Below are 26,105 nucleotides of genomic sequence, written 5' to 3' on the forward strand. Positions count from 1 at the left end.
CACTTCCGCATGAGTTCGATTCCCGCCTGCCCTGGAGGAGATCCACATGGCGTGGCAGACCTCTCCTGACCCGCCCGCTGCTCCCCTCAGCAGTGGACTTCCTCGATCTGTCTGTTCTGCTCCCCACTCTGTCTCTGGTGAATCCTCTCACCCTCCGCATCTCTGGCCTGTACCCCAATTCTGTATAAATAAATAAATAAATCTTTAAAAAAAAATGAAAAGCAACCATCAGGAAATTACAGCCACAGGATAAAGGGGAGATAAAAGTAGCCCTTGGTAAATCGAAAATATTTGAAAGGGTAGACACAACAAAGGAACAAACCAAACCGTGAGAAGGATGCCAGTAAATGTGGTCGTCACTCATACCACGTTCTAGAGACTCACTGAGGGCTCAGCCCCTGCACAGGAAGGTGTAAGTTCGATGAAATCCCAATTACAAGCCCAACAGAGGCCTCCCCGAGAACGCAGGGATCGTCTCAGCACTGTGAGGCTGTCCACAGCCCCTGCAGCACCAGTTCGATCCCCAGCCAGGGACTGACCCCAGGGCACAGCAGACCCCTCCAGTCTCCCCGCTGCCCCCTCAGCAATGGCTTCCAAGGATCTGTCTGCCCTGCTCCCCACTCTGTCTCTGGGGAGTCCTCTCACCCCCTGCACCTCTGGCCTGTGTCCCAGTTCTTGTGTGCATAAATAAATGTAAAAACAACAGAAATGTCTCATGAATCTTAGCTTAGCTGATTCCAGAATTTATTTAGAAGAAAAATGCAAGACTAAGAACAATTTGAAAACAAATAATAAATCTGATCTCAGAACAACTTGCTATTTGTAAAAAAATTAAGTTAGAACACTACCTTACCTTACATCATCAAATATAATCAAGTCGAGACAATACAGAACTAAGTATAAAAATGAAACTATAACAACATAAAGAACGCATAATAAGAACGTTTTAAAAATAATCTGTGAAAACTTTGCTAAACCAGGGCAAACTAAAGTGCCATAAAAGAAGAGATTTACATATATTAATGCCCAAAAAATGGTTTAATCTTCTTATGGGGATACTAAGGTTAACAAGTCACCTTCAGATTTTGGCTCAGACGCTTACTTTTGCTTAAAAATAAAGCATCTCCAGGAACATTTGTTTAAAAGCCACAGAATGAGAAAAAAACATTTGCACTATCTCTAAGAGAGAAAGGGCTACTCGACATAATATACAGAAAGACGTGCAAATTAGGCAGGTCAAAAAGATCCGGAACAACGGTGAAGGACGGCAGCAGGCAGCTCGGAAGAGACACCTCGCAACGGGCCCTCACCGGCCGAAAGAGCCGGCGCAGGGGAGGTCAGACCCGGCGCAGAGCCCATGGCCGCCCGGGACAAGTGCATTTAGCCGGCGCAGCTGGGGGCGGAGAGTGGCGCCCACCAGGCCAGTGGCGGTGCGGGTTAGGCTCAGGGGGTTGACGAGGGGCCGGTGAATAGATGACAAACGTCCACGCACGTACCCCGGCACTTGGCGGGAAGGTGGGCGTCTAGCAGTCAGGGACACCTGGGGCTCTGGGGGGCGGGGGTAAGCCTGGTACCCGCTCTGGCACCCCAGCGGGGGACCACACGGAGCACGTGGCAGCAGCGCCGCTGGAAGCCTTACTACTTCCTAGAAGACCAGAGCAGGTCAGGGACGCAGCGACCCCCACAACCGCTCAGAGGAGCGCGCAAGGAAGGTAGCGGGAGCACACTGTCGGGTGCCCCGGGAAAGCCGTGTGCTCACTGCTGCTAACACCGCCATAACGGTCTCGCGAGACTTGGCCGGCACATAAAGTGCTAGAAGTGAAAACGCTTCTAGAAGGTTCTAGAAGTGGAGACACCATGTGGGCTCAGAATCCTAAACTTCCTCCACGGATAAGCCCACTGGGGGCAGGTGGAGGGGCAGTGCTCAGGCCGATAACTCCAGCAGGGTGCCGCCACACCCTTCCGGCCCCCTGTGCAACAGCGACCCCCCCCCCATTTGGAAGGCTCCGCGGAAGGAGCTGGGTGCGCGGGTGTGCTGCGGCCGCCTCGTGGCCGCGGAGGGAGCTGCGCATGCGCAGAGTTCTCGTGGGGACGCCGCCCACTCTCCACACACAGTTGTGGAGCCGACCGCTGACCGTGCTGCTGCCATGGCCGACCCTGAGGAGAATGTGGCTCTGGCCGAGGCCTCCAAACCTGACCCAAGGACCTTGCAGGTGCTGCGGGACCTGGCCAATCGCCTGCGCATCCGCGCAATCCGCGCCACGTGTATTTCGAGCTTCGGGTAAGCGCCAGCGGCCTCGTGGGAAGCCCGCCGCCCCTCTACGCCCGAGAGGGGCTCAACCGGGCCAGGTCGAGGGGCGCGGTATGGGAGCGAAACCACACCTGAGGAAAGGGGGGGGACAGCGAGGGGGGAGCAGGGCGGAGGGGGCGGGGGCGGGCATGAGGGGAGCAGGGGGGGCAGGGGGGCAGGGAGGAGAGGCCGAGTCGGGGAGGCCCAGGCCCAGGCCGCGGCCGCGGAGCAGACCCCGGCGGTCCTGGGGTCCTGCGTCACCACCGCGTGTCGACTGGGGCTCCTGGTGGGCCGAACGCCGGGCGCCTGGGTGGGGAGAGTTGAGGCGCGGGTTGCTGTGGGGCTCGGACTAGCCCGCGACTGACCGGCAGGCTCTGAGTCCGGTGTTAGCGCCTTGGGGTTTATTGGCGTCCTGCTCAGTGGCGGTTTTATTCGCATTTCGAGTTGTTTCGCGGTCGTCAGTCACCCGGCTTTGTTTCTAGAGTGTTTCCAGGTTGCCTGTTCACCGGCATACGATTGTTTCTGTGCATCGCGTCATGGTCGGTTTTCTTGTCACGTAGACGCCATGGGGGCGTCTGTCTCTACTTTGAAAACAAGTGATTTCGAATCGGGTCTAGTCACCGCTTCCCAGACCTGGCTCCTTGTCCACGAGCCGCCTTTGGCTTTCTTTACTGTTCCACCCTTTCGGCTCTTTGGGCTGGCTCCGGCTCAGGGCTCCTGTAGTTTGTGTTCATTGGGCTGGCGTTTGATCTTAGGGCTTTCTTTTCTGAGGGAAGGCTTCCCAAGCCCGGGTTCCCGCTGGTTTTTCTGCAGCCCATAACTTTTGGTATGTTGTGCTTTGTCTCTGCTATTTCCAGTTTTATTTCTCTGGTGGTTTCATCATTAACCCATTGATTGCGCGTGTTTTGATTAATTTTCACAAATGTGTGGGTTTTCCGTTAGGGATTTTAAGTCACTGCATTGTGGTCTGGTGAAGTATTTTGCCTGATAACATCTTTCAACTGCTGGTCTCCCTCCTAAGGTCTGACAATAAAAGACAGTGCAAGTGAGTCTAAAACATAGAGTTTTAACGGTTTATTTTTTCAGGGGATCTGAGTTTCTAGCCAACCCATTCTCTTAGGGGATACTTGCCAGGGAACAGAGGTGTGTCCATTTTGCATGTTGTGAAAATTTGTAAAAGGACATTATTCATACAGTTTTGAAAACTAGTTTTCTAGTGATTGTAACACAGAGGTTATTGCGTGTCCTGCCCTGTCCCCTCACACGCGGGCCTTCTGTGGACAGAGGTTATTATTTCGGCATTCAGTTACTGCACCATGAGAAATGACTTAATCTTACCACTATTTTTTTTAAATTTATTTATTTATGCATACAGTCCTGGGTTACAGAGCAGAGGTGCAGGGGCAGTGAGAAGACTCCCCAGAGACATCGGGGAGCAGAACAGGCAGATCTACTGAAATCCGGAGTAGTGGGGAGATAGGAGAGGTTTGTTACCCTGGCCAGGGATCAAACTCATGCCGTAGTACCTAGCAATAGTTTGATAGCGCTGAGATTTAACCCTTGTACCATCAGGAACGCCCCTGTGTCTATTCAGGGTCCTCCCTTACCCCCGTACCCCTTTTTTGATTGGATTATTGGGGGTGGCCATTGAATTGTATGAGTTCCTTATATATTTCAGATAGTAATTGTCCTATTCCGTACATAGCTTGCCTTTTTTTCCCCCTTTCTAGAAAAACGTCTTTCCACTGTTATCTTCTGCTGTGCAAAAGTGTTGGGTTTGGTGTAGTCCAACTTATTTTTTATTTTGTAGCTTATACTTTTGTGCCACACCCAAAAAAATGTTGCCAAGACCCAAGTCAAAAGTATTCTCCCATGTTTTCTAGTTGAATGGTCTCTAGTCTCACGTTAAATTTATGCTCCATCTTGAGTTAATTTTTGAGACTATTGTAATATAGGGAACTATGTTCTATTTGTTTTTAACATGGGTATATCCGATTTCTTTGGCCTCATTTATTGACTAGACTTTCCTCTGAGTATGTTTTTATACCCTTTAAGAAAAATTCTCTTTTAATGTAATTAATAAATGTATTTATACGTGTTCAAGTATACCCTGATTTGGTTGCCATATGGACATTGAACTAAGATTTTATAAGGCCATAAAGCTGTATCCACTTTTCAGTGTATGTGACTTATTTTTTGTTTATCCTTTTTAATGTGGTGATAAGTTTAATAATACCAAGATCCACCAGCAACTTCATGTTTGCACTCTTATGTATACACAAAGCCTCAAATAGTTAAACACCCCTTACGTTTCTTAAGATCATACAGAACACATTCAAGGGCTGTATATATTGATACCCTTTTGAATGAGGGTTTTTGTATTCTTTGGATAGACACTCTGAAGTGGAATGTAGCAGTCTCATCACCGTATCTCTGTTCTTCATTTTTGAAGAAACTTACGTCCTTAGTGTTTTCATACTAACAGCCAGGAGCACAATTGCTGGGTCCTCTGGTGGTTCTAGTTTTCAAGAGCCCCCATATATCTTACCATGCAGTGCACGGTTTACTTTTCTCTGTATCTTTGTCGACACTTGTTTCGACACTTGTTTCTTGTGAATTTTTGTTACAGCCCTTCTGTCAAGTGTGAGATATTTCATTGTTTTGATTTGCATCGTGAAGAACATTCTTTCACATCTGTTGGCCATATTTAATGCCTTCTTTTGTGAAAATCCCTGTTCATAGAGACTCTGATTGTACAGGGTTTTTTTGTTTTTAGTTGTATGAGTTTATTCTGGATATTGACCCTTGCCTGGTATGTAATTTGCAAATTTCTTCCCTTCTGTAGGCTCCCTTTCATTGTACTATTTCTTTTGCTAACCCTTTGCTGTTCTTTCAGTTTGATGATGGCTCTATTTATGTTGGCTTGTGTAAAATATAAGTTAGTGCTCTGGTTTCATTGTTTCACGTGTATTTGTTGAGTTTTCCTAGCAGCATTTCTCAAACAGATTTTTCATTCTCCATTGTATTTTTTCGTTGGCTTCTTTGCCAGAAAATAGTTTTCTGTGTGTGAGTTTATTTTTGGGCTCTCAGTTCTGCCATTGGTTGGTATGTCTTTTATTCCAGTACCTTACTGTTTTTGATTACTGTAGCTTTTTGAAGTCAGGGAGCATGATACATTTGTTTTTGTCCTTTTATTTTTTTCCCAGAATTTATTTGGCTATGTAAGCCTCTGTGAATCCCTATGCATTTTAGGATTTTTTTTTCCCTTTAATCTCTGAAGAATGTCACCGCAATTTTGATAGTAATTGCATTGAGTATGTTACTTTAGTAAAAATGGTCATTTTTACATGTTAATGTTTCAATCCATGAGCATGTGACATCTTCCCACTTCTACATGTCTTCAACTTCTCTTACAGAAACAGGTATTTCAGGGGAATAAGGTTTCATCATCTTCAGTCAGTTATGGCCAAGTTCCGTTTACTCTCTTCTTGTAGGTTATCTGTAGTAGTTTTGAGGCACAACCAGCCCTATCCAGTGGACTGTCTCCACCATCATCCACCCATATTCCCAGCACATAAAATCTTAGAAATTCTCATTCCAAAAATCTGTGGAACCATGGTGGCCATTCGTACTGTTTCAGCTTCTGTTGAGCGTGAACCCTCTTATGAGACAGCTTTTGACCTTATATGCATTGTTTTGTGGCCTTTCTGATAAATGGCAGCAGGTGAGTTAAAACAAACGAAAAGATGCTATGGACACATCAGGTCAGTTTGCCCCAGGTGTAAAGGTGCCGGATGAGGAAAGGTCTTAGAGATCTGGTTTCTCTACTGGAGCAAGGTGCTGAGATTACTGGGCTTCAGAGTACCCTTCGAAACAGTGAGCTCCTTTAGGTGGATTCTTAGAGGCCTGAGAGAACAGATTGCTGCTTCCAGTCTGAGGCAATCACATGCTGAAAGATTGCCTCATGCACCATTTCCTTGGTGAGTTCACTTGCCTGTGAGAAATGACCTGGACCTTGTCTGTCTTCCAGAAACCCCACATCATGTAGCAGTGCGGCTGAGATCATGTCAGTGCTGTTCTTTCATATCATGAAATACAAGCGTGGGGACCCGGAGAACCCCAACAACGACCGATTCATCCTCTCCAAGGTGAGGCAGCAAGGGTTGCTCAACTGTCTGCTCAAACAGATTTAAAGGCCACTGTCTGCCTTGGCATGATAGAGGTTATCTTCACTAGCAGCTGCGTGGGCATTGGGTCTAGGCAGCAGCACAACTTTCAGAGCCCACAGGCGTGTAGGCCTTCTCAGCTTTGTTGGGGGAATGGACCAACATCTGCTGGGAGATGTCCACAGCTGGGAGAGCCAGCCTCCATGACTGGTGCTTCCAGGACATGGGTTCCACTGCAGACAGCTACTTCAGGACGCCTCCTGCCAAGGCTGGAGGCGTTACTATGAGGTGCTTGTGGTTGCCCTTAGAAAGGTCATGGTGCTGAGGCTTCCAGGGTAGGGTCTTATCGGGTATTGTGTTTTCTGCAGCCCAGCAGGCCTGGGAAGTAACCAAAAGGCCTTTTGGTAAACATGTTCTTTCTACTGGAAAAATGATGGGAAGTGTCATAAGGAAGAGAGCATCTTGTACGCATCTTGCCCCACACGTTGTGGAGCACTTCTGCCATGCCAGGCACTGTCCTTATTCCTGGCCAGTCTTCTCAACTCTGCAGCCTCCTGTCACCTGAGGATTCTGTGTCATACCTGTAAAGTGAGGTTCTTGAGAAAGTGGGCTCATTTACCCCCCTCCACCACTTAAAATTTGCGGGGGGTGGGGAGGCAGAGTTGGTCAGGTATAGAACCCAGGGTAGACCCAAAGGACATACAAGGCAAGCAGGACCCACCGCATGTTATGGGAATAAGGTGGGGGCAGGGCATGGAACTGGAGATCAGAAATTTAAGTGAGTTCGTTCTGCTGGGCTGGAAGCCACGACCCTGAGTAGTGGGAGGTAGAGTAGGGAATGATGAGGGGCAGGGAGACACTACAGTACTCCAGTGAGAGGTGAAGAGCGGTGGTGGCCAGAGTAGTAAATGAATTAGTGTGTCTTTGCAAGCTTTAAAGTGGGGCCTTAGCATAGCAGTCCTTTGGTGTGCTGCCGTGTGGCCCTCACACAGCCAGGCTCTCTCCATGAAGTGGTGATAGCCTGCACAACAACAGGCGGGGGGATTGATTCTTTTTTTTTTTTTTTAATTTTATTTATTTATTCATACAGAACTGGGGTACAGGCCAGAGGTACAGGAGTGGTGAGAGGCTTCACCAGAGACAGAGTGTGGAGTAGAACAGGCTGACTGATGAAGTGCACCGCTGAGGGGGGCAGCGGGCGGGTCAGGAGAGGTCTGCCGCCCTGGGGGTCACCTCCGGGGCAGGCGGGGATTGAGCTCATGTGGAAGTGGCTTTAGATTCTTAGTGCTGCACTTTAACCCGCTGCATCACCAAGGAGGGCCCGGGATTGATACTTTCCTAGCATTGGCACTTCTAAACTCTCACTTGGCCTGATGTTTACACACCGAGGAAATAGTGGTCTTCATCTGTTTCCATAATAAGGGCCCATATTCTCTCACAAAGTCAAACTCTTGGTTTCTGTGTGGCTGGGTACAAGGCCTTCTGAAAATGGCAGGGTTCATGCTTCCAATCTCTGCTTTGCTCCTAGGCCTTTTTACACTGCCTCGCAAGGCAGCCTCTTAGCTTCCCTAAGCCGCCAGTCAGCCTGGCCACTTTGGCCACTTCATCTGCAGCTGTGGCGGTGGGAATTTCCTGAGGTTTCCCCTTCTTTTTGTAATGGTGCCCTGAGGCTTGGGGTGCATATGAGTGTGGTCAAGAGGAACCCACCTAGCAGGATGGGCCTTCCCAGAGAACTGCCAAGTGCTCAGTGTCCTGTGGGTGCCACAAGCTCATCTGCTTTCTTCTCATACAGAGACTGTCGTTTGTTGATGTGGCCACTGGATGGTTTGGCCAGGGACTGGGCGCTGCGTGTGGCATGGCCTATACCGGCAAGTACTTTGACAAGGCAAGGTAAGCTGCAAACCCAGAAGCCACTTCAACACCCCTAGGTACTTAGGGATGACACTGATTGCTTGGTAAGTCTTACCAAGTGTTCAAGCAATAAAAAAATAAGAAAACATTCTAGCATGTGTGTGCCCTGCTGCTGCTGGTATGGTGGCAGGGCAGGGGCGCACTGGCCATGGCGGGGTGCATTTTGTAGTCCCATGACTTTCCATGGGGTACCTGAGGCTGGAGCCCACCAGTTCCAGCCCAGGTGCACAACGTCCTGCCCGCCTGCTGCTGACACTCTCAGGCTTCTTCCCTTCAAGTAAGTGTGTTGACATTCTCCATTTGCTGAAAATTCTTTTGGTTTGTGTCCTACAGTTAATAACATTTTCTCAAACTTGAGTTACAGCATTTCTGCAAGGTCTGAGCTGTGTTCTGGTATACACATTTCATATTTCTGTGCAGAGGACTTTACTGGTTACAATTGAACACATGCTCCCAAGGTAGAGTGTTTGATGGCTATGCTTATTGTCAATAAATTTGTAAGATTAGAAATAGAAGGTGGCAGTGCTTACAGCAAGGCCTCCCAAGAAACTGCATGTAGATGTTGCTTTCTCCCAGTCTCCGCTTCCCTTCTGTTAGTGGAGTGTGGAGAAGTGACAGAAGAACCTAGAAATACCTTTTAAGCTAGAATGAGGAAGCTAGGCAAAGGTAAGGCCCAAGCTTTTAAAGTGGCACTTTCCCAGGTGTGGCATTGGGGCAGGGTGACGAGGCAGCTGGTCGGGAGCCTGCTGGGTCCGTCAGCTGCTTCATTGTGGTGTGACTTCATAAACTGCATTTGTCCAAGGGCCCAGATGAGCCCTGCCAGGGTCCTAACCAGTCTTGCCTCGCTTCAGCTACCGGGTATTCTGTCTCATGGGAGATGGTGAGTCCAATGAAGGCTCCGTCTGGGAGGCCCTGGCTTTCGCTTCCCACTACAGTCTGGACAATCTCGTGGCCATCTTTGATGTCAACCGCCTGGGCCACAGCAGTGGCGCCATGCCCCTTGAGAGCTGCATCGAGGTCTACCAGAAGCGCTGCGAAGCTTTTGGGTAACTGCCCTCTGTTCTGTCACCTTTATGTTCCCTCCACCCTTCATCTTGTAACCTGGCGCTGCCTTCTGTGGCAGGTGGAATACTTACGTGGTGGATGGCCGTGACGTGGAGGCACTGTGCCAGGTGTTCTGGCAAGCAACACAAGTGAAGAACAAGCCCACTGCAGTGGTGGCCAAGACCTTCAAGGGCCGGGGCATTCCAAGTAAGCAGGGTTTCTTTTCTGCTTGGGTTAGTAAAAGCATCTGTAAAACAGATGAGGCTGAAGGAGGCACAGACTTGTCAGACAGCTAACTAGTTGCGGCGCATGCTGGGACCTCTAGCTCTACTTGGTTCTTACTAGACAGCATGTCTGCATAGGGTTGGGGGAACCCAGCCCCCCAGCAAGTGGGCAGGAAGTTTTCTACCTGCAGAGGCAGTGGCTAGGAGGATAGTCCATCAGAGGCTTACTAGGGAACATGCTCAGAGTGAGACTAGTGTGTGAGTTGGTGCTGAGGGCACCTACCCAGGCAACTAGGAGAACAGTAGCTGTGGGACCAGGGAAGGGGGGGGGTTGCCAGCCTTAACATTCACTTCAAGTATACTCAAATAGTTGCAAAGGATGTGTGTGGTTCTTGTTTTTTTTCCCCTAGAATAAAAATTTTCGGTGACTCCTCGCCAAATAGTCTTTCTGTGGTGCCCCCACTTGAGTACAGGGAGTCAGCGCACTACTTCTGTGACACAAGGTCACACCCAGTTGAGGAAACGATGACCTGTTTGCTCCTGGCAGAAATGTCTGTAACGTTCCCTCCGGCTTCCCCGCCCCCAAGGACCTCTATACGCATGCCCACTCTGTCATTAGTTCTAATTAGTTCTACCTCTGAAGTATACTCAGACTTCTTCTACCCATCTGTCCCACACTGCGCCCCACGAAGGGCCCATCATCTCTCCCTAACTGCAGCACTAGCCTCTGAACCAGCTTCCGTGTGGCTTCCTGGGTATCTTTTTTTCGATCACCTCTCCTTCTCCAGACCCTCTATTGGTTCCTCATCTGGCTTTCGGACAAAACTCCAGCACATTATGCCCTCATTATGCTCTGTGTCCACCCTGCTTGTCTCTTCAGCCCCTCTTCTTCCATCAGGCTCCCTCCATTCATCAGCATGTGAGCCAGTGGCCACTCAAGAGCCTCTGGACCTTCGTCCAGGCTGTCCTCTGCCAGGTGAACTGACACATGTTTGTTGAATATGCATGGACTGGATTATCTCTTCATTTGGTTGCAGGTGTTGAGGATGCAGAAAATTGGCATGGAAAACCAATGCCAACCGAGAGAGCAGATGCAATTATCAAATTAATTGAGAGTCAGATACAGACCAGTAGGAGTCTTGAGCCAAAGTCTCCTATTGAAGACTCTCCTCAAATCAGTATCATGGATATAGAAATGATCTCTCCGCCTGCTTATGAAATCGGAGGCAAGGTAGGCAGAACCGTGTAATGGAGTAAATACAGCATCTGCTTTCCCTGTGTATCCAGGACTCTTCATTCTGTTCTTCACAGATGAACCAGTTATAAAGGGCGTGACATTTACAGGTTACTTGTCAGCAGGAGAGACAGGTTTCTTTTTCACTATCTTATATCCTTTGATTTCACACTTCACTTACGTTCTAATTTTCTTTTAAGGATTTATTTATTTATACATACAGAACTCGGGTGCAGGCCAGAGGTGCAGGGGCAGCGAGAGGATTCACCAGAGCCAGAATCGGGAACAGAACAGGCAGTCTAAGTCCACTGCTGAGGGGAGCAGCGGGCGGATCGGGAGAGGTCTGCCGCGCCATGTGGGTCAGCTCTGGGGCAGAGGATCAAACTCGCGCTGAAGTGGCTGCAGCTTGCTTGCAGTACTGTGCTTTGACCTGTTGTGCCACCAGGGAGGGCCCTAAATTTTCTTACTGGTCAGGTCAGATATCACATCATGTATTTGCTTGCCTCCTACATTTACTGGTGTCCACAGTCGTCTTTGCTAGGTGCCAGGGGGCCTAGCGGGGTTGATTGTTCCACTCATTGCCTGTCTTACACAAGGAAGTGGGGCCATTTCATTGTAGACTGATTATTTAAAAAAAAAAAAAGTCTTCAAGGGCTCACATGGTGGTGCAAGGGGTTAAAGTACAGCACACGCACACACACACACACACAAAATAAGTATTATTTTTCCATTCTGTCTCTGCCATATTATAGCCAAGCCCAGAATAGATAACGATCTTCAGTACTGCAAGGATTTGGCTACCCTTTGTTTTATTTTGGGACATTTTGAGTGTTGCTGCTTTCTTAGCCTAGTAAATTGACTACTTGAGAAAATGAAAACTGAAAAGCAGAAGCAAGGAACTCAGGGAAAAGCATGTGTAACAAAAGGGCATTTTGGCAGCATGTCCACAGAGGGCTGCACCCTTCAAACAAGTAGTGTGATGCTGAGGGCTTTATCCTGTAGAAATGCCTGTGCAGGTGTGTAGCGAGGCCCATCAGAATGAATGCTGATAGCAGCAGTGTTTCAACAGAATTGGAAAGGACTCAATAAAAGAGAGGTTATGAGCCTTGCCCTAGTTATTGATAAATTTTTTAAGGTTGCAGAGCAGCATAGGATATAATTCTAAGTTTGTATAGAAAATACTGTTTTTAGTTTTGTATAGAAAAATGAGTACTTTGTTTTTAAAAAGTATATTTTGAAAGAAAAAATGAATCAAAGCATGCATGTTTGTTAAAAATTTATGATTGTGGCCCTCCCTGGTGGCGCAGCGGGTTAAAGCCCTGCACTAAGAAGCTTAAGCCACTTCCGCATGAGTTCGATCCCTGCCTGCCCTGGAGGTGATCCACATGGCGCGGCAGATCTCTCCTGACCCGCCCGCTGCTCCCCTCAGCAGTGGACTTTGTCGATCTGCCTGTTTTGCTCCCCGCTCTGTCTCTGGTGACTCATCTCACTCTCCACATCTCTGGCTTGTACCCCAGTTCTGTATGAATAAATAAATCTTTAAAAAAAATTTATGATTGTAGCCCACCCTGGTGGTTCAGCAGGTTAAAGCGCAGCACTATGAAGCTGTCCACAGCCACTGGGCCTGAGTTCGATCCCTGGCCAGGGAGTGACCCACAGGTTGCGTCAGACCTCTCTTGACCCACCTGCTCTTGCCCTCAGCAGTGTAGTTCAGTACATCTGCTTATTCACTCGGTCTCTGGGGAATCCTCTCACCCCTTGCACCTCTAGCCTATACCCCAGTTTAATATGCATAAATAAATCTTAAAAAAAAAACAGAAAAGAGGGGATTGACAGTCTTTTAAAATTATGAGTTTTTTAAAAAGTCACACTAACAAATACAAAGATTGACTCTGATTAAGAGAGTCTTTAGTTAAGTCATTACCTAATCTGCTTAAAGATAAAAAGCGTAAATGTACGCTTTAGTCATTAGATGACTAAATTAGTCATTAGATGTGGAAAAACCCAGAGAACATTCAGAGAATTGTATACAACTTTATGCTAATTGACATGAAAATCTAAAATAAAAAGAACCAATTTTTAGAAATACGAAAAACAGCAAAATTGCCTTGAAAAATAGGAAACCATAAATGAGATCAACAGCCATAGAAAATACGGAGAACCTGTGCAAGAGTCATGCCCCCAAAGTGCCAGTCTCACCACATTAACCTTCAGGGAATGGGCAGTTGCTAGGCTATTTCAGAGCTTCCTGAGTATGAAGAAAGAAAAGTATTAGGGGTCTCCCTGGTAGTGCAGGGGTTAAGTCTCAGCACTATGAGACTATGACCAGCCACCATGGCCTGAGTCCACCCCTGGCCCCAGCGGTCACCCCAGAGTGCAGCAGACCTCTCCTCTCTCCCTGCTGCCACCCTCAGCAGTGGGTTTCAGTGGATCCACCTATTCCATTGCCCACTGTCTTTGAGGAGGCCTCTCACCCCCTGCACCTACGGCCTATTCCCCAGTTCTTACATGCATAAATAATACTTAAAAAAAATACAAAATTATTCCAGTTCATCCAGAAAGCCCAGAATGTGATGAAGCTAGCCCAAAGCAAAAGAACAGACTAACCTCATTTGCAGATATCAGTATAAAAGTTGGGTTTGCCTTTGGCACACGGAAGAAACCCATGTATTGGTGAAGTTCAAGTTGTAATGCAGATGATTTATCAATATCTGGAGTATCATTTTGATAAATGCTACACAAAGCAGTTCATAAAATCCAATAGTCATTCCCAGTTTCTTTTGTTTCACATCTCTTTAGTAGAAAACAAAACTGGACTGGTGAGTATTTCTTTAGTGTGATTCTAAATCTAGCGACCTTAAACCTGGATAATCCCCGCTTTGTACAGTAAACATTTGCATCTGTCAGAATCAGCCCCACTCTGGATGTGCTGGCCAGTGCAGTTAAACGAAATATGGAACCCTTCCACACAGTGGGACTGCAAGCCTGTCACCATTGGCAGGTTAGATAGCATCGTATGCCTGGAAAACCCAAGAGAATCAACCAGAAAAAGAATCTAGTAAGAGCTTGTAGCAAGACTTAATACTCAGTCATTCCTCTTTGAAATAAACAAAATGGACAGGCGGTCCCTTTTACAGTCACAAAACTATAAAGTAGCTGAACTTAGGATGTGCAAAGTGTTCATTAAGGTGCTATGAAGACTCTTGATGACGTCAGGCCTGGTATGTGAGCGATGATGCCCTGGGTGTTCCCAGAGGGCGCACACAAACCTGTGCTTACCGTGTCTCGGCCGGGGAGTGGGAGCATGGCAAGAGATGACCTCTTGGTGCTGTACCCTGTACAATTCTTTGTTTTGTGTCTACTTGAAGTGCCTGGTTTTAATTAAGAGTGTTTTTGAGCACTTTGATGAAGGAAGACAAAAGGGGAAGCCTCGTTTGAACCGCTGTATAATCCACCAAAGTACATAGTGGATGGTTTTTAGCACAGTGACAGAATTGTGGGCTTATCACTGTGCTACCACCCTGTTGGAGTCCTGTCCCATTCCCACCCACCCTAGTAACCACCAAGCTCCTATCAGTGTCTAGATTTGCCCGTTCCAGACACTTCCTATCAGTGGGGCCATATCAGCGGGACCATGAACATAGATGCCCATGCCTGTCCTGCCCCACATGGGTTTCTGGGCAGCACGTACCATGGCGAGCGCAGGGCTCTGCCTCTTGTGTGCATCGGGCATCTGCTGCTGGCAGCCACAGATGGGCATTTGGGTTGTTCCTGTCTTTGCTGTAAAGCTGCTTTAAACGTCCAGGTACAAGATTTTGCATAAGACGCGTTCGTCTCTTGGGTGTATACTTTGGGGTAGGATTGCTGGGTCACTTGGAAATCCTTGTGTGACATTTGGAGGAACTGCTAAGTCTTGTTTCCTCATAGAAAAGCAGTGGCATTGGTACCATGGTTGTAAAGTCTTAGATTTCAGCGTCTGCAGTGAGTGTTATAAATTTCATCGATGAAAAGTCGCATTTTGGAAATTAAAAGGTTTTAATTAACTCTGAACGGGACAGGGAATAAATTTGTTTTTGACAGCTCAGTACCACCTAATGGGTCACATACAGACTTCAGATTGGTGAGTCTTTGTGATTCTAAGGGAAGTTATCGGTGAAGCAGACAATTGCTTGTATCGTTAAGGGGGGTAGTTTATAGCTGTGCGAGGTTTCTAGCCTTCCATCTAAATGCACCAAGACACTGTCGTTTCTCTCTTCCAGATGGCGACTCGCAAAGCATGTGGATTGGCGCTGGTGAAGCTGGGTCATGCAAATGATAGAGTTATTGTGCTGGATGGTGACACTAAGAATTCCACCTTCTCTGAGCTGTTTAAGAAGGAGCACCCTGAGCGCTTCATCGAGTGCTTCGTTGCTGAGCAAAACATGGTGCGTGCACTGTGGGTATGGCCTCCAGTCTTCTTGACTAGCAGTGGCCGGCCAGACATAGGCCTGCTCTGCCTTAGTGTTTCTTCCCATTTAGAAAGGCAGAGTAACTAAAGATACCTCTGAGGAAATAGTTAGAACATAGGGTGGAGTGTGGCAGGTGGGCTCCACAATGGCTGGGGGACACATGATAGATGACCTGGCAACCTCTTCAGGCAGAGTGAGAGTGCCCCCCCCCCCGCCGCCAAGGGAAAGAAACTATGAAGTCAGCACCTTCATGAAGAAAGCTTGCTCCTCAACTTACGAGTTCTTCAGTCAGCGGCCGGCGGCGTACTCTGCCAGCTGAGGTCTCCTAGCAGTCAGAAGAAAGCTAATAAAGAAATGGCCAGCAGGTGGCACAGGACCCTGATGGGACTGGGGCCGATTAGGAAAGCTGCTTGGAAGCGGTGACATAGAAGTTCAGGTGTAGAGGGCAAAGAATCTGTTGGGGTACAGAGATCTGGGGGAGGCCATAGCCGGTTCTTTGGCAGGCCCAAATTTGCGTCCTTTTGGGAGCAGAGAAGAGGCTGGAAGCATTGAGAGCATGGAAGGAAAGTGGCCAAAAAAGATGACCTGAGCTGAATCGGTGCCCTTCTGTGCCTCTCTGGGTGCCTCAGCCTCCCTGGCATTCTGCTGGGAGCTGCAAGACCCTGCATTGGGAGAACAGGTTATTGGCGGAGCTGTGAAGGATGACCGTGGGGTGGTGACTTGGAATAGTACAGTAACAGGGAAGGGCGGGGGAAAAAAAGCGAAAATTTCCTTGGAATCTTCTTAGGAGAACAGCCAGCTTGATGCGATGGGCTAGGTGTAGAGGTAAAACAAAGGTTGGCACATGGGCTTGGGCCAGAGCACCTGGGTGCAGAGGGATGTCCTTCTTGCGATGGGTTTGCCTGGGGGGAGGAAGGGTTTGCAAGTCACTCGGAAGCTCTCTTGGGTTTGGGGTGATCAGGGGACCCATTGAAACGTGTCAGGCAGATAAATAGTAGATAAATTGTTCTCCAAACACTAAATGTGTTTTTCTATGCTAGGTGTACTTGTTTGTAGGTTTAAGTTAATGTGTAAATCTTCACCACAAATTTAAGTAGTCGCAAAGGATGTGAATTTCTGTATGTTGAGGTTTTTTGACACTTTAAATGAAATCCTCGTTTTTTTTTAAGATCTATTTATTTATGCATACAGAACTGGGGTACAGGCCAGAGGTGCAGGGGCGGCGAGAGGACTCACCAGAGACAGAGTGGGGAGCAGAACAGGCAGATCAATGAAATAAACTGCTGAGGGGAGCAGTGGGCGGGTCAGGAGAGGTCTGCTGCACCATATGGGTGTGGCAGGAAGCTCCCTGGCAGGGGATTGAACTCTGCTGCAGTGGCTTGAGAGTTTCATAACGTGGTGCTTTTACCCATTGCACAACCATGGAGAGCCCGAAATCCTCATTTTTACTTTAGATCTTGTTTCCATTTCCCCAACATCTTTATGCATGAAAACCTCTTATTGACCGTTCTTGTCTTTGCAACAAGTATATGCATATTCATTAGCAATTTCCTATCCATACACCTTTCAATTTCTTCTGAACTGAGCTGTGGTTGTAACGATTAACTCGTGCAATGGATTGGTAGATGCAGCTTGACTGGAAGATGCAGGACTGACCTGTTCCTAGCCAGTGTGAGTGCTGAGGGGTGGGAATTTGTTGCGAGATATCATTCAGGTCTTGGAATCCTTTTATATTATGAGCGAAAAGCCACACAGTAATCTTTCAAGTTGGTTGGGAAGAATTTGTAGCATCAGAGAGTCCCATCGGGTTTGCCTACAGTTCAATGAGAGAACAGTTGGAACACAACTGGCTTCCAAATGGGTTTGTTGCCTGGTGGTTAGAGTTTCTTTTCTTTACAAGTTGGCCTTTTGTCGGATTCCAAGTGGGTGAGTGGCCCTTTGGCAGTTAGGTTGCTGGAAGGTGACTCTTGGGTCAGGAGAGGGAGGGTGTCCACCAGCCCCTTCCTGGTGCCGGTGTAGAGTGAAGAACCTTTTTTTTTTATTGTTCGTTTTGTGGAATGTTACATCTCTCTCCTCAGATGTAGTCCCCATAAATCTGGGGGGTGGTCCCCACCACCACAGACCTGTGTGCTCTTCTGTGGTCAGCTAGCAGGGTTTGCCTTTTTCCTGACCCTCGTTTGGTTCCCCTGTAAGTCCGGTTCTTCCTGTAAGTGAGCCCAATGGATACCGCTTTTCCCTTCTGACGTCTGTCACCGAGCGCCACCCCTTCCGCTCCCCCCGGTGGCCGGTAGCCGCAGAGGGCTCGGTTTCTCTCCCCACCGCCGGGTGGTGGTCCAGCGAACGCGGCCACAGCCGCTTGGCCGCTCGTCCCCCTGGGCGTTCGGATCGTGTCCGCAGCAGGGGTGCGGGGACCTTCTGGACCGGCGCTTCGGCGTCCTTTGGGCGGATGCCAGGAGCAGACTCGATGGGCCCCAGGATGGCTCCATTTTCAGTGTCCTGAGGGGCCTCGCCTGGCTCTCCACAGTGGCCGGACCAGCTTGCTTGCCCCCCGGCAGCGTAGGAGGCGCCTCTGCCCGCACCTGCCGTTTCTCGCTGTGGGCCGTGGTGCTGAGTTGTGTTTCCCTGATGATCAGCGATGCTGGACACATGCTCACGTGCCTCTTGGCCATCTGCGCTTCCCTTTGTGGAGGTGCCGTTTAGCTCCTCTGCCCATCGTTGCGCTGGGGTGATTGTTTTGTTGAGTCATGTGAGCTCTGTGTATAGCTCTTTGACACCAGTTCCTTAACTGGTTGTAAAGTGTGCAGGTACTGTCTCCCCATGAGGGGTCTTCTCTCTGGTTACTGTGTGGGACCAGCTGTTTATCTTTGCCTTCTTTTTCTTGGCTGCTGGAGGAGTCTGCAAAGATGTTTCTGAGTTTCGTCTTGGGGTGTTTTGCCTGTTCTCATCTATAAAGGAGTCAAGAATCTTAACTCAAACTAGCCATGGCCATGTGCTCGGGAAGGTCTTTGTGGTCACCCCTTTGACCTCCCCCTCCAGAGTTCATCTTCAACTTGAAGGCTGCTGGCATGTAGGAGCCTGGCGTTGGGTCAGGCAGGAGGAGAGCATGTGACAGCAGCTTGGGAGCCTGGTGCAGCAGAGGGCCTGGGGAGGAAGAGGCGAGCGGGAGTGCAGGAAGAGGCACTGTCCCGCCAGGGGCAGGAGCAGCAGCTCCTAGCAAGGTCAGCAACCTCTTGGGCTGGCAGCTTCCAAGTCCCTTGTGGCACTGTCAGCCTAAGTGAGCCAGACCACACAGAGCAAGGTTTTCTGTAAAGGAGGTAAGACAGAGGGCCGTCCCTGGGGAGGACAAGGTGGAGGTGGGAGAGGGCAGGCATAGGACAACGAACAGTATGTGGCTGATGAGAGAATGACCCAAGAGAAAGGGCGAATCCAGTGGACTGCTGGTGGGCAGGGGGTTGTGAAAGGGCCAGGGCGCCCTGTCTCCTTGGCAGCACAGGCTGGTTGGGTAGAGGGCAGAGCCCCCAAATTGCCCCTCCATCCCCAGGGTGCATGAGGGTGCTGGGCAAGCTGACTGGACCTTTAAAAGAGCAAGAGTGGGAAGCGGACCCTGGGGCGCGCAAGATGGGGCTGCGGATCCCTGCTCTCCTTGCAGGGTGCAGGCCCTGTGCAGGGGCACGAGGCCGGGCAGGCTGCGGAGTGGGGGTTTCGCAGAGGGGCGAGGCCAGGACTTCTGACTCACTGCCTCTGTGCTGCAGGTGAACGTGGCGCTGGGCTGTGCTGCCCGGGATCGCACCGTGGCTTTTGCTTGCTCCTTCGCTGCCTTTCTGACCCGAGCATTTGATCAGATCCGGACAGGAGCCATCTTAGGCAGCAACATCAACCTCATCGGATCGCACTGCGGGGCGTCCGTCGGTACGAGCTTGGCACCCTCACCAGCATGACCCTCCTCCGTGGGCAAAAACGAGCCTGTGACAGTCCAACTGCCAACAAAATGTGTGCTTACTTGTGACCTTAAAAAGAAGTATGTGGCGTAGCTGCCCCAGATGCTCTGGGTATCTGGAGCATATTGCTTGGCATTACTGGACCTTCCCAGCCCCGAGTCACTGAGGAATAAGCATACGTCCTGAGTGCCTCTTAGCATGTCGAGCCACAGCCTGGGTGCAACCAGGTCTGCCCAGCGCTACGGAATTCCTCTCTGCTCTCAGTGTGGTCTCCTTAGTGTCAGGGAAGACCGCAGCCCGGGCACGGGGAAGTGGGGAACGCAGCACCCCAGGGTTCAGCCTGGAGCCAGCCAGTGGAATGAAAAGGCCGCCTGGAGCACTAACCTGGGCGAGATGGGCCAGAAGGAAGCCCCAGGAGGAGCCTGCACAGGCGGGTCCTGAGCCTTAGCAGGGGTAGAAGACCGGGTGAGCCTGAGTCCAGGCTAGGAAGGCAACATTGCTAGCAGATGTAGGAGTCTGAGACAGCCCGAGAAACAAAAACAGTCTGATTCTTCCTTGCTTCGGAAACATAAGGGCTTCTCCCCGCCACCCCCGGGCAAAGAGAGGATGCCCGGGGGAAGATGAGGCAGCTGGGGTGCATCTCATCAAGCAGGGCGTCTACTGCTGGGGTGCAGAGCTAGAGGGCATGCCTAGGCATCCTCAAGGACCCACACAGAGCTAGACTGTGCAATCTCTGGGCCAGATGCAGAGGAGGGAGCAGGGCCAGACCTGTGAGGCCCTTGGAGGGGCCCAAGGTCTTCGCCCAGGTTGGGTGTTATACAGGTCTTAAAATTGGGATCAGCTAAGTGCAGCAGTAGCTCCAGCCCAGTGTACATGGGTCAAAACTCCCCCAACACAGCATACGTTCCCCTTAGCTAAAACACACCCCGGAAGTAAGTTAATGCCCAGCCCCTTTGAAGGCCTTAAGGGGCTGCTAAGATCGCTTGGATCTGCAAAGCCCCTCTAGGGAAGACAGAAGAGCTCGGCTCCAAGGACAGCCTGAGGGGCTCTTGAGAAGAGGGGCAGGGTTGCCTTGGCCACAGGCACTTGGTGAAAAGTGGCAAGTCATGTTGGACCGAGGGCCAGAGTTTGGCGAGGGTCAGGACTGGTGCATTGACTGGAAGAGCCACGGTGGTGTTTCCAGGGAAACAGATGTGACTGCACGTGGGAAGGGGGTTCTCTTCTAGATGGGGTAGTCCTAGGGGAGCTCTGCTACAGTTGCAGGTCCCTTGGCAGTAAGAACAGCCAGCACAGGGAAGGCTTCCTGTTGGGTCATGCTCACTTTTGGGTTGTGTTGTACTTTGACTTTCTCAGGGGAAGACGGCCCCTCCCAGATGGCCCTGGAGGACCTGGCCATGTTCCGGACTATTCCTGACTGCACTATTTTCTATCCGAGTGACGCAGTCTCCACCGAGCACGCTGTCTTTCTGGCAGCCAAGACCAAGGTACTTTCAAGCAGATGCCAGTTACAGAAAATGCGTCTGAGTGTTGCTCCTACTTTGGTGCTGGTGACAGGGTCTTTCCTCTTCTGTCAGCATAAAGGTAGTGGTGTGCAGATAGTAGAACCACCGCCAGCAAGGAGACTAGGGAAGAACGTGAATGCGTGAGAGCTGAAGCACACGGCACCTTGGTGCAGGGTCAGGCCTGTTCTGTGCCCCGAGTGAGCCGAGACAGCACAGCCTTTGGGAGGTGCAGCGAGGCTCCCAGTTACTGGGAACCAGCCCAGAGTGTGGCCATTGGGGCCCCACTGCAGAAACTCCAGGGCCCCAGCACCCTCAGGAAGAGCAAAAAAAGTAGTCGCTACTCCACCCGTCACCCTAAAGTCACGTGCAAGGGCGGTCAATGGACACAGTCTAGGCCTTTCCACCCACCGGGAGCAGCCTTCCCCAGACTCCCTCACTCACCTGGTCCCACACAGTCGCCGTGCGTGTCGTGAGGCCCTTGCCAGGCATTTCCAGCACACTGGAGACTGCACACTTCTTTCGCTGGGCACAGAGCATGCCACACTTAGGAGTGCGGGGAGTCACTCCACACGGGCTGTGATGGCAGAAATCGTAATACACGCCTTCGACTCGTAGGTGAAATAGGAAATATTTTAGGTAATTGTGTATTCCTTTCCACTCCTGGTTTTGTGTCCAAGTTCATAAAAAATGTGTTTACATGTTCTCATTGGAAAAATAGCAAACCGTGTTCTACTTTGGTGCTTGAGAGGTTTCTAAGGACAGAGCAGGACAAGCTGGGGCAGAAGAGTTGCTATTGCTAGTTCCTACGGTGTGGGCTGCTTACTCCCGGGAGGCGGGGCTCCTGCCCTGGGGTCGAGTTCCACGGAGAGAGCACAGGTTGGCTCTTCCCTGAACGGTGGGTGTGACTGTGTGACGCTTGTCCCTGAGGGCGGGGCACACTGCAGCCTCCTGCCTTGGCCTAGGAGGGAGCCTGATGAGGTTTGCAGTGTTACAGGTACGTGCCCTTGGCTCCAGAGTGCTTGCTGCTGCTCCAGTGAATGAACTATCCAGCCGTCCACTCCCTTTCTTGTGAGCATTATTAGTTGGCCACTTACAGTTTGGTTTCCTAACTGTGCTCTGGTTTTCATTTGTGCCCCAGGGGGTATGCTTCATTCGGACCAGTCGACCAGAGACTGAGGTTATTTACACCCCACAAGAAAGCTTCCAGGTCGGAAAGGCCAAGGTAAGGCTTGGAGTTCTCCACGGTCATCTGTCTGTCTTCCAGGGACACGGCGCACCAAAGAGCACATCAGGGCCCGTGTGCAGGTGTCGCCTCGCCGTAGCCGTAGCTTAGCAAAAGCCAGCTGCAATCTCTGCCTACTTTGTCGCAGGAAGGGATAGTCCGCTCTGACCACTTCTCTCTCCCAAATGGATTCTCCGGAAGGCATGGAGTTGTAGCTGTGACTTACCAGCCTCAAGCTAAACAAAAGAGTGGAAACTACTTCACAGGAGTAAGCTGTTTGGCTCAGGTTTTCTGGCTCGCAGGCTGGGAGTGGACAGGACTGTCAACTGACTTGGTGCTGGCAGCTGTGTGACCCCGAGGTCGGCACAAGGGGCACATTCTCAAGGCACACGCTGTTAGTCCTGCTTTGTAGGTGAGGGGCAGAGGAGGCAAGTGATTTGCTGGCGGTTTGCCATGAGCAAGGGAGCAGCAGGAGCCAAGCCGTGGTGGCGGTATGACTGCGTCCCTGGGCTGTGCGGCACCCTGGGTGTTTCCTTCCTGCCTTTCCCGAGCTTGCACGCACATTCCCCGCGGTGGAGATGGTGCTGTGTAGGAAACCTTCGTGTCCTGCTTCCTCTCGATAAGTCTTTGTCCTTACTAATGCTGCTCTTGGGGGTGTGAGGCAGCAACAGCCACTCCTGGAGAGACGATAGGTTGACACCCGATTTGGGGGCAAGGACAAGGCTGCTCCTCAAAGGGCAGAGGCGGGCCTTGGGGCTGGGCTGGAGCAGCCTCCCCGGCCACAGGTTGCTGACAAAGCCCTGCTGGAAGAGCGGCTGTGTTAACCCCAGCTTCTGCTGTCCCTGGGCTCGCGTGGCATGCTCAAGGCCATGTGCAGCAGGGCAGGTGTGTTTCAGTGCGCCAGCCCCTCAGTTTGCCCAGCTCCTTACCTCTGCTGCCATGCCTGCCCCTAATACTCCCCTGTCCTGACAACATGAAGTCAGTGTCCTGACAGTGAAGGACACAAGGTAAATGTGCGTGATGGCGTGCCTGGCTTGGCTTACTCGAGGGCCAGACTTGTAAAGGGCATAGCTGGCATGCGTGTGTACATCGAAAAGGCCCCAACCTTGGAGGGTGGCTTACAGGCCCGGGTTTCTAATTTTTTTGTGCTGTCAGCAATAGGGAAACCACCTCAGAGGGTAAAATGAAGAGCAAAACGCCATTGCTTGCTTGAGTGGCTTTGGAGAGAACAAAACTCAGACAAAAAGGCCAGGGACCTCCCCCACCCCATCTTCGCAGAATAGCAAGTGGTTGAGAACTTGGCCTTTGCAGTCAGGCCTGGCTGCAGGTCCCAGCCCTACCCTGGAGAGCTCCCCGGCTCAGGTGGACTCTCCCCGGTGGCGGTGGCGCTTGACCTTTAGAGGGGAGGGCGCTCAGACAGGAAGGTGCTCAGGCCGAGCGCGTCACAGACGCCTAGAGCATGTGGGCGTGCTCGTCAGCATCCAGTCCGCATGTGTGCCAGGTACAGGTGTCCGGGCATCCCAGAGGTGCTGCCTTTCCTCATCTCTTGGTGGGCTGAGTCTGCGCCCTGGCACCAGCGGGCCGCACGACTCACACCTGCCCTTCTGCTTTTAGGGCCCTGGTTTGAGATCCACTTTCTGTGTGCAAGGCCAGTTCTGCACTTGGGGTGTCATGAGCTTAGTCGGTGTGGCATGGCGCTCTCGGAAGAGCCCTCTGGGCTCTGAAGTGCAACACAGGGTGTAGCGGGCAGGCGTTGTGACAGCATGCTGCCCCGAGGGATGGGGTGCGGTGAAACTGAACGTGTCCCCCACCTCATGGTGCATGCTGGGTGGTAACCAAGATGTTTGCATTTGGCATGACACCAGGTCGTGCGCCATGGTGTGGACGACCAGGTCACAGTCATCGGAGCAGGGCTGACTGTCCATGAAGCCTTAGCAGCTGCCAAGGAGCTCTTCAAGCAAGGTCAGCGGGTGATGCCTGAACATCGACATTCAGTCTGGGGGAAGAGAGGGCTGGGCTGCCTCGTTCGTGTACCACAAGCGGTCTTGTGATGCCAAGTCCGCTTCATCTGCCAAGCTGGTTGTTGCCCTTCTCCAGGTATTTCTATCCGTGTCATCGACCTGTTTACGGTCAAACCCTTGGACGTTGCCACCATCGTCTCCAGTGCCAGAGCCACGGGCGGCCGGATCATCACTGTGGAGGACCACTACCCAGAAGGTGTGCGGGCCTCAAGGAGCATTTCAGAATTTGCTGCTTTGGTGGGACTTGTTTTCCTCGACTGGAGGCCTGCAGTGTACTGGCACAGCACCTCCCGCTGCCTGCTCACCTAGCAACCTTTGATCACTGCTTTCTGCAAGTGGGCAGCAAGAGTTCGGGGTCTCTTACCTACTGGCTTATTAAGAGCAGGGTCATGCCCATCTTGACAAGGCAGTGTTCGGCCTGACAAGCTTAGGTGGGGTAGATGGGGTGATGGGGAGCTTTCAGTTCTCACATTCAGGAGCCCTTAAAAGCACCACCAGTGCCCTCAGGAAAAGGCACCCAGCAGGACCCACACCTCGGGCCCCCTTTCTCCTCCCACCCATGGAGCGGCCTTCTGCCAACATGCTTCTCCAGCACCCCCAGAGACTGGGCACTCTTGGGAGGGCATCTGGCTCTTTATCAGGACAACGGTGGGCCCAGGGCAGAGACTCGCAGCCTTTCGAGTGGCCCCTTGCTGCTCTCTCCTGTGTAGTGCATTTGGTGGTTGTAATTGTTTGCGGGTCCCTGATAGCTTTGAGAATGTCCATGAAGCCCTGGCTGAGAAGGCCTCTGAAGTAGAACAATTTCGAGACCCACAGTGTCTAATGAGAACACCTTTGGCCATTTGGGGAGTGGCTGTTCCCTTCGGTCAATGGCTAGTGGACAGTATTTTACCCGGGTGCCAGCCAGTGCAAGAGCCTCCCTGTTGCAGGGCTGTAAAACTGGCCCCTTCACCAGAAGCTTTGCTTCGCAGGTGGCATTGGGGAGGCGGTCTCCACAGCTGTCTCCATGGAGCCTGACATCCTGGTCCATCAGCTGGCAGTGCCCGGAGTGCCTCGGAGTGGAAAGTCAAGTGAGCTGCTGGATATGTATGGGATCAGTGCCAGACACATCATCGTGGCTGTGAGGTGCATCTTAATGAACTAAGATAGCTGTTGGTCGCAGTCTTAAAAGCCTGGCACTTACATATAACGCTGCTTGTTGCCAAACCTCTTAATGCTCTACTGTTATACTTTTTTGTTAAAATCTAACTACCTTCCTGTTAACCTTAACTAGGTGTCTAATTGTAGCTGAGTCATCAAAGCAGGTGTAGGACCTTAAGTCACAGAATAGCTAACACAAGAACCACTGGAGGTTTTCTCATGAGACTACAGATAAGTAGGCTGGGGATCAACACTAGGCCCAGAACATGTGTCCTTGCACATGAGCAAAGATGCAGAGTCGAGTTGTGGCAGCATCCGCCAGGCCACCACCTGCCTGCAGCCTCAAGGGTGTGGTGGGAGTGCATTGGCCCTGGAATCGCCTCTGCTGGTTGCGTCATTTCCTACTGCGGGCAGAGGATGTGGAGCAACAAAAGCTCTCAGGGTGTCCTGTTCTTGCAGTGACTTCCCTGTGAAGAGGACATGCTGGTTAAAGTCACACCCAACTCACATGTGAGGTTCCAGAAGTTTCTCATTTGCCAAGTGACCAAACCAAAATGTTAGCTCAGTTATATTCATCTATTAGGATATTAGTTAATAAATCATTTAAAACCAGCTGCTTTGTGCCGTGTTTGGGGTTTATTCTTGGTAAAATCCTAAACGAGGAAGAAGCTTTGATTTAAAGCAGGAGAGAGCAGCATGTGCGCCAACAGCTAACACTGCGACAGGGTCTGGGAAGAGGTGAAGATCCAGTGGACAGTGATGATGGTGCACCTGCAAGCCGGTGACCCACGCTGTCAGCTGCACGCTGGACAATAGCAGCCAGACAGGCTAAAGGTGGGCCTGAGCTTCAAACGAATGTCCTCGGACCGGGTGGGGCACTCTGAGCAGAAACAGCGCGCACAGCCCGCAGCCCCGGCTACACGGTGAAGAGGGTGATGGGGCGGCCCGGAGGGGCGCCGTCGTGG

At 50.7% G+C, this 26,105-nt stretch overlaps 1 protein-coding gene across 1 annotated transcript; it reads left to right on the top strand.

Annotated features, from left to right (window-relative positions):
- The first annotated feature begins 6,354 nt into the window (after nt 1-6,354).
- TKTL1 (transketolase-like 1) lies at nt 6,355-25,716 on the top strand. Its single transcript, XM_012734471.1, has 12 exons — nt 6,355-6,438; nt 8,249-8,346; nt 9,219-9,413; nt 9,491-9,618; nt 10,673-10,866; nt 15,129-15,293; nt 19,070-19,226; nt 20,609-20,739; nt 21,896-21,979; nt 23,845-23,941; nt 24,077-24,196; nt 24,972-25,716. Exons 1-12 carry the CDS (start codon nt 6,355-6,357, stop codon nt 25,142-25,144), a joined length of 1,626 nt encoding a protein of 541 aa, XP_012589925.1. The 3' UTR covers nt 25,145-25,716.
- The last annotated feature ends 389 nt before the right edge of the window (nt 25,717-26,105 follow it).

The sequence above is a fragment of the Condylura cristata genome, unplaced genomic scaffold (assembly GCF_000260355.1).
Source record: "Condylura cristata isolate star-nosed mole 26May11 unplaced genomic scaffold, ConCri1.0 scaffold00057, whole genome shotgun sequence".
Classification (NCBI taxonomy): domain Eukaryota; kingdom Metazoa; phylum Chordata; class Mammalia; order Eulipotyphla; family Talpidae; genus Condylura; species Condylura cristata.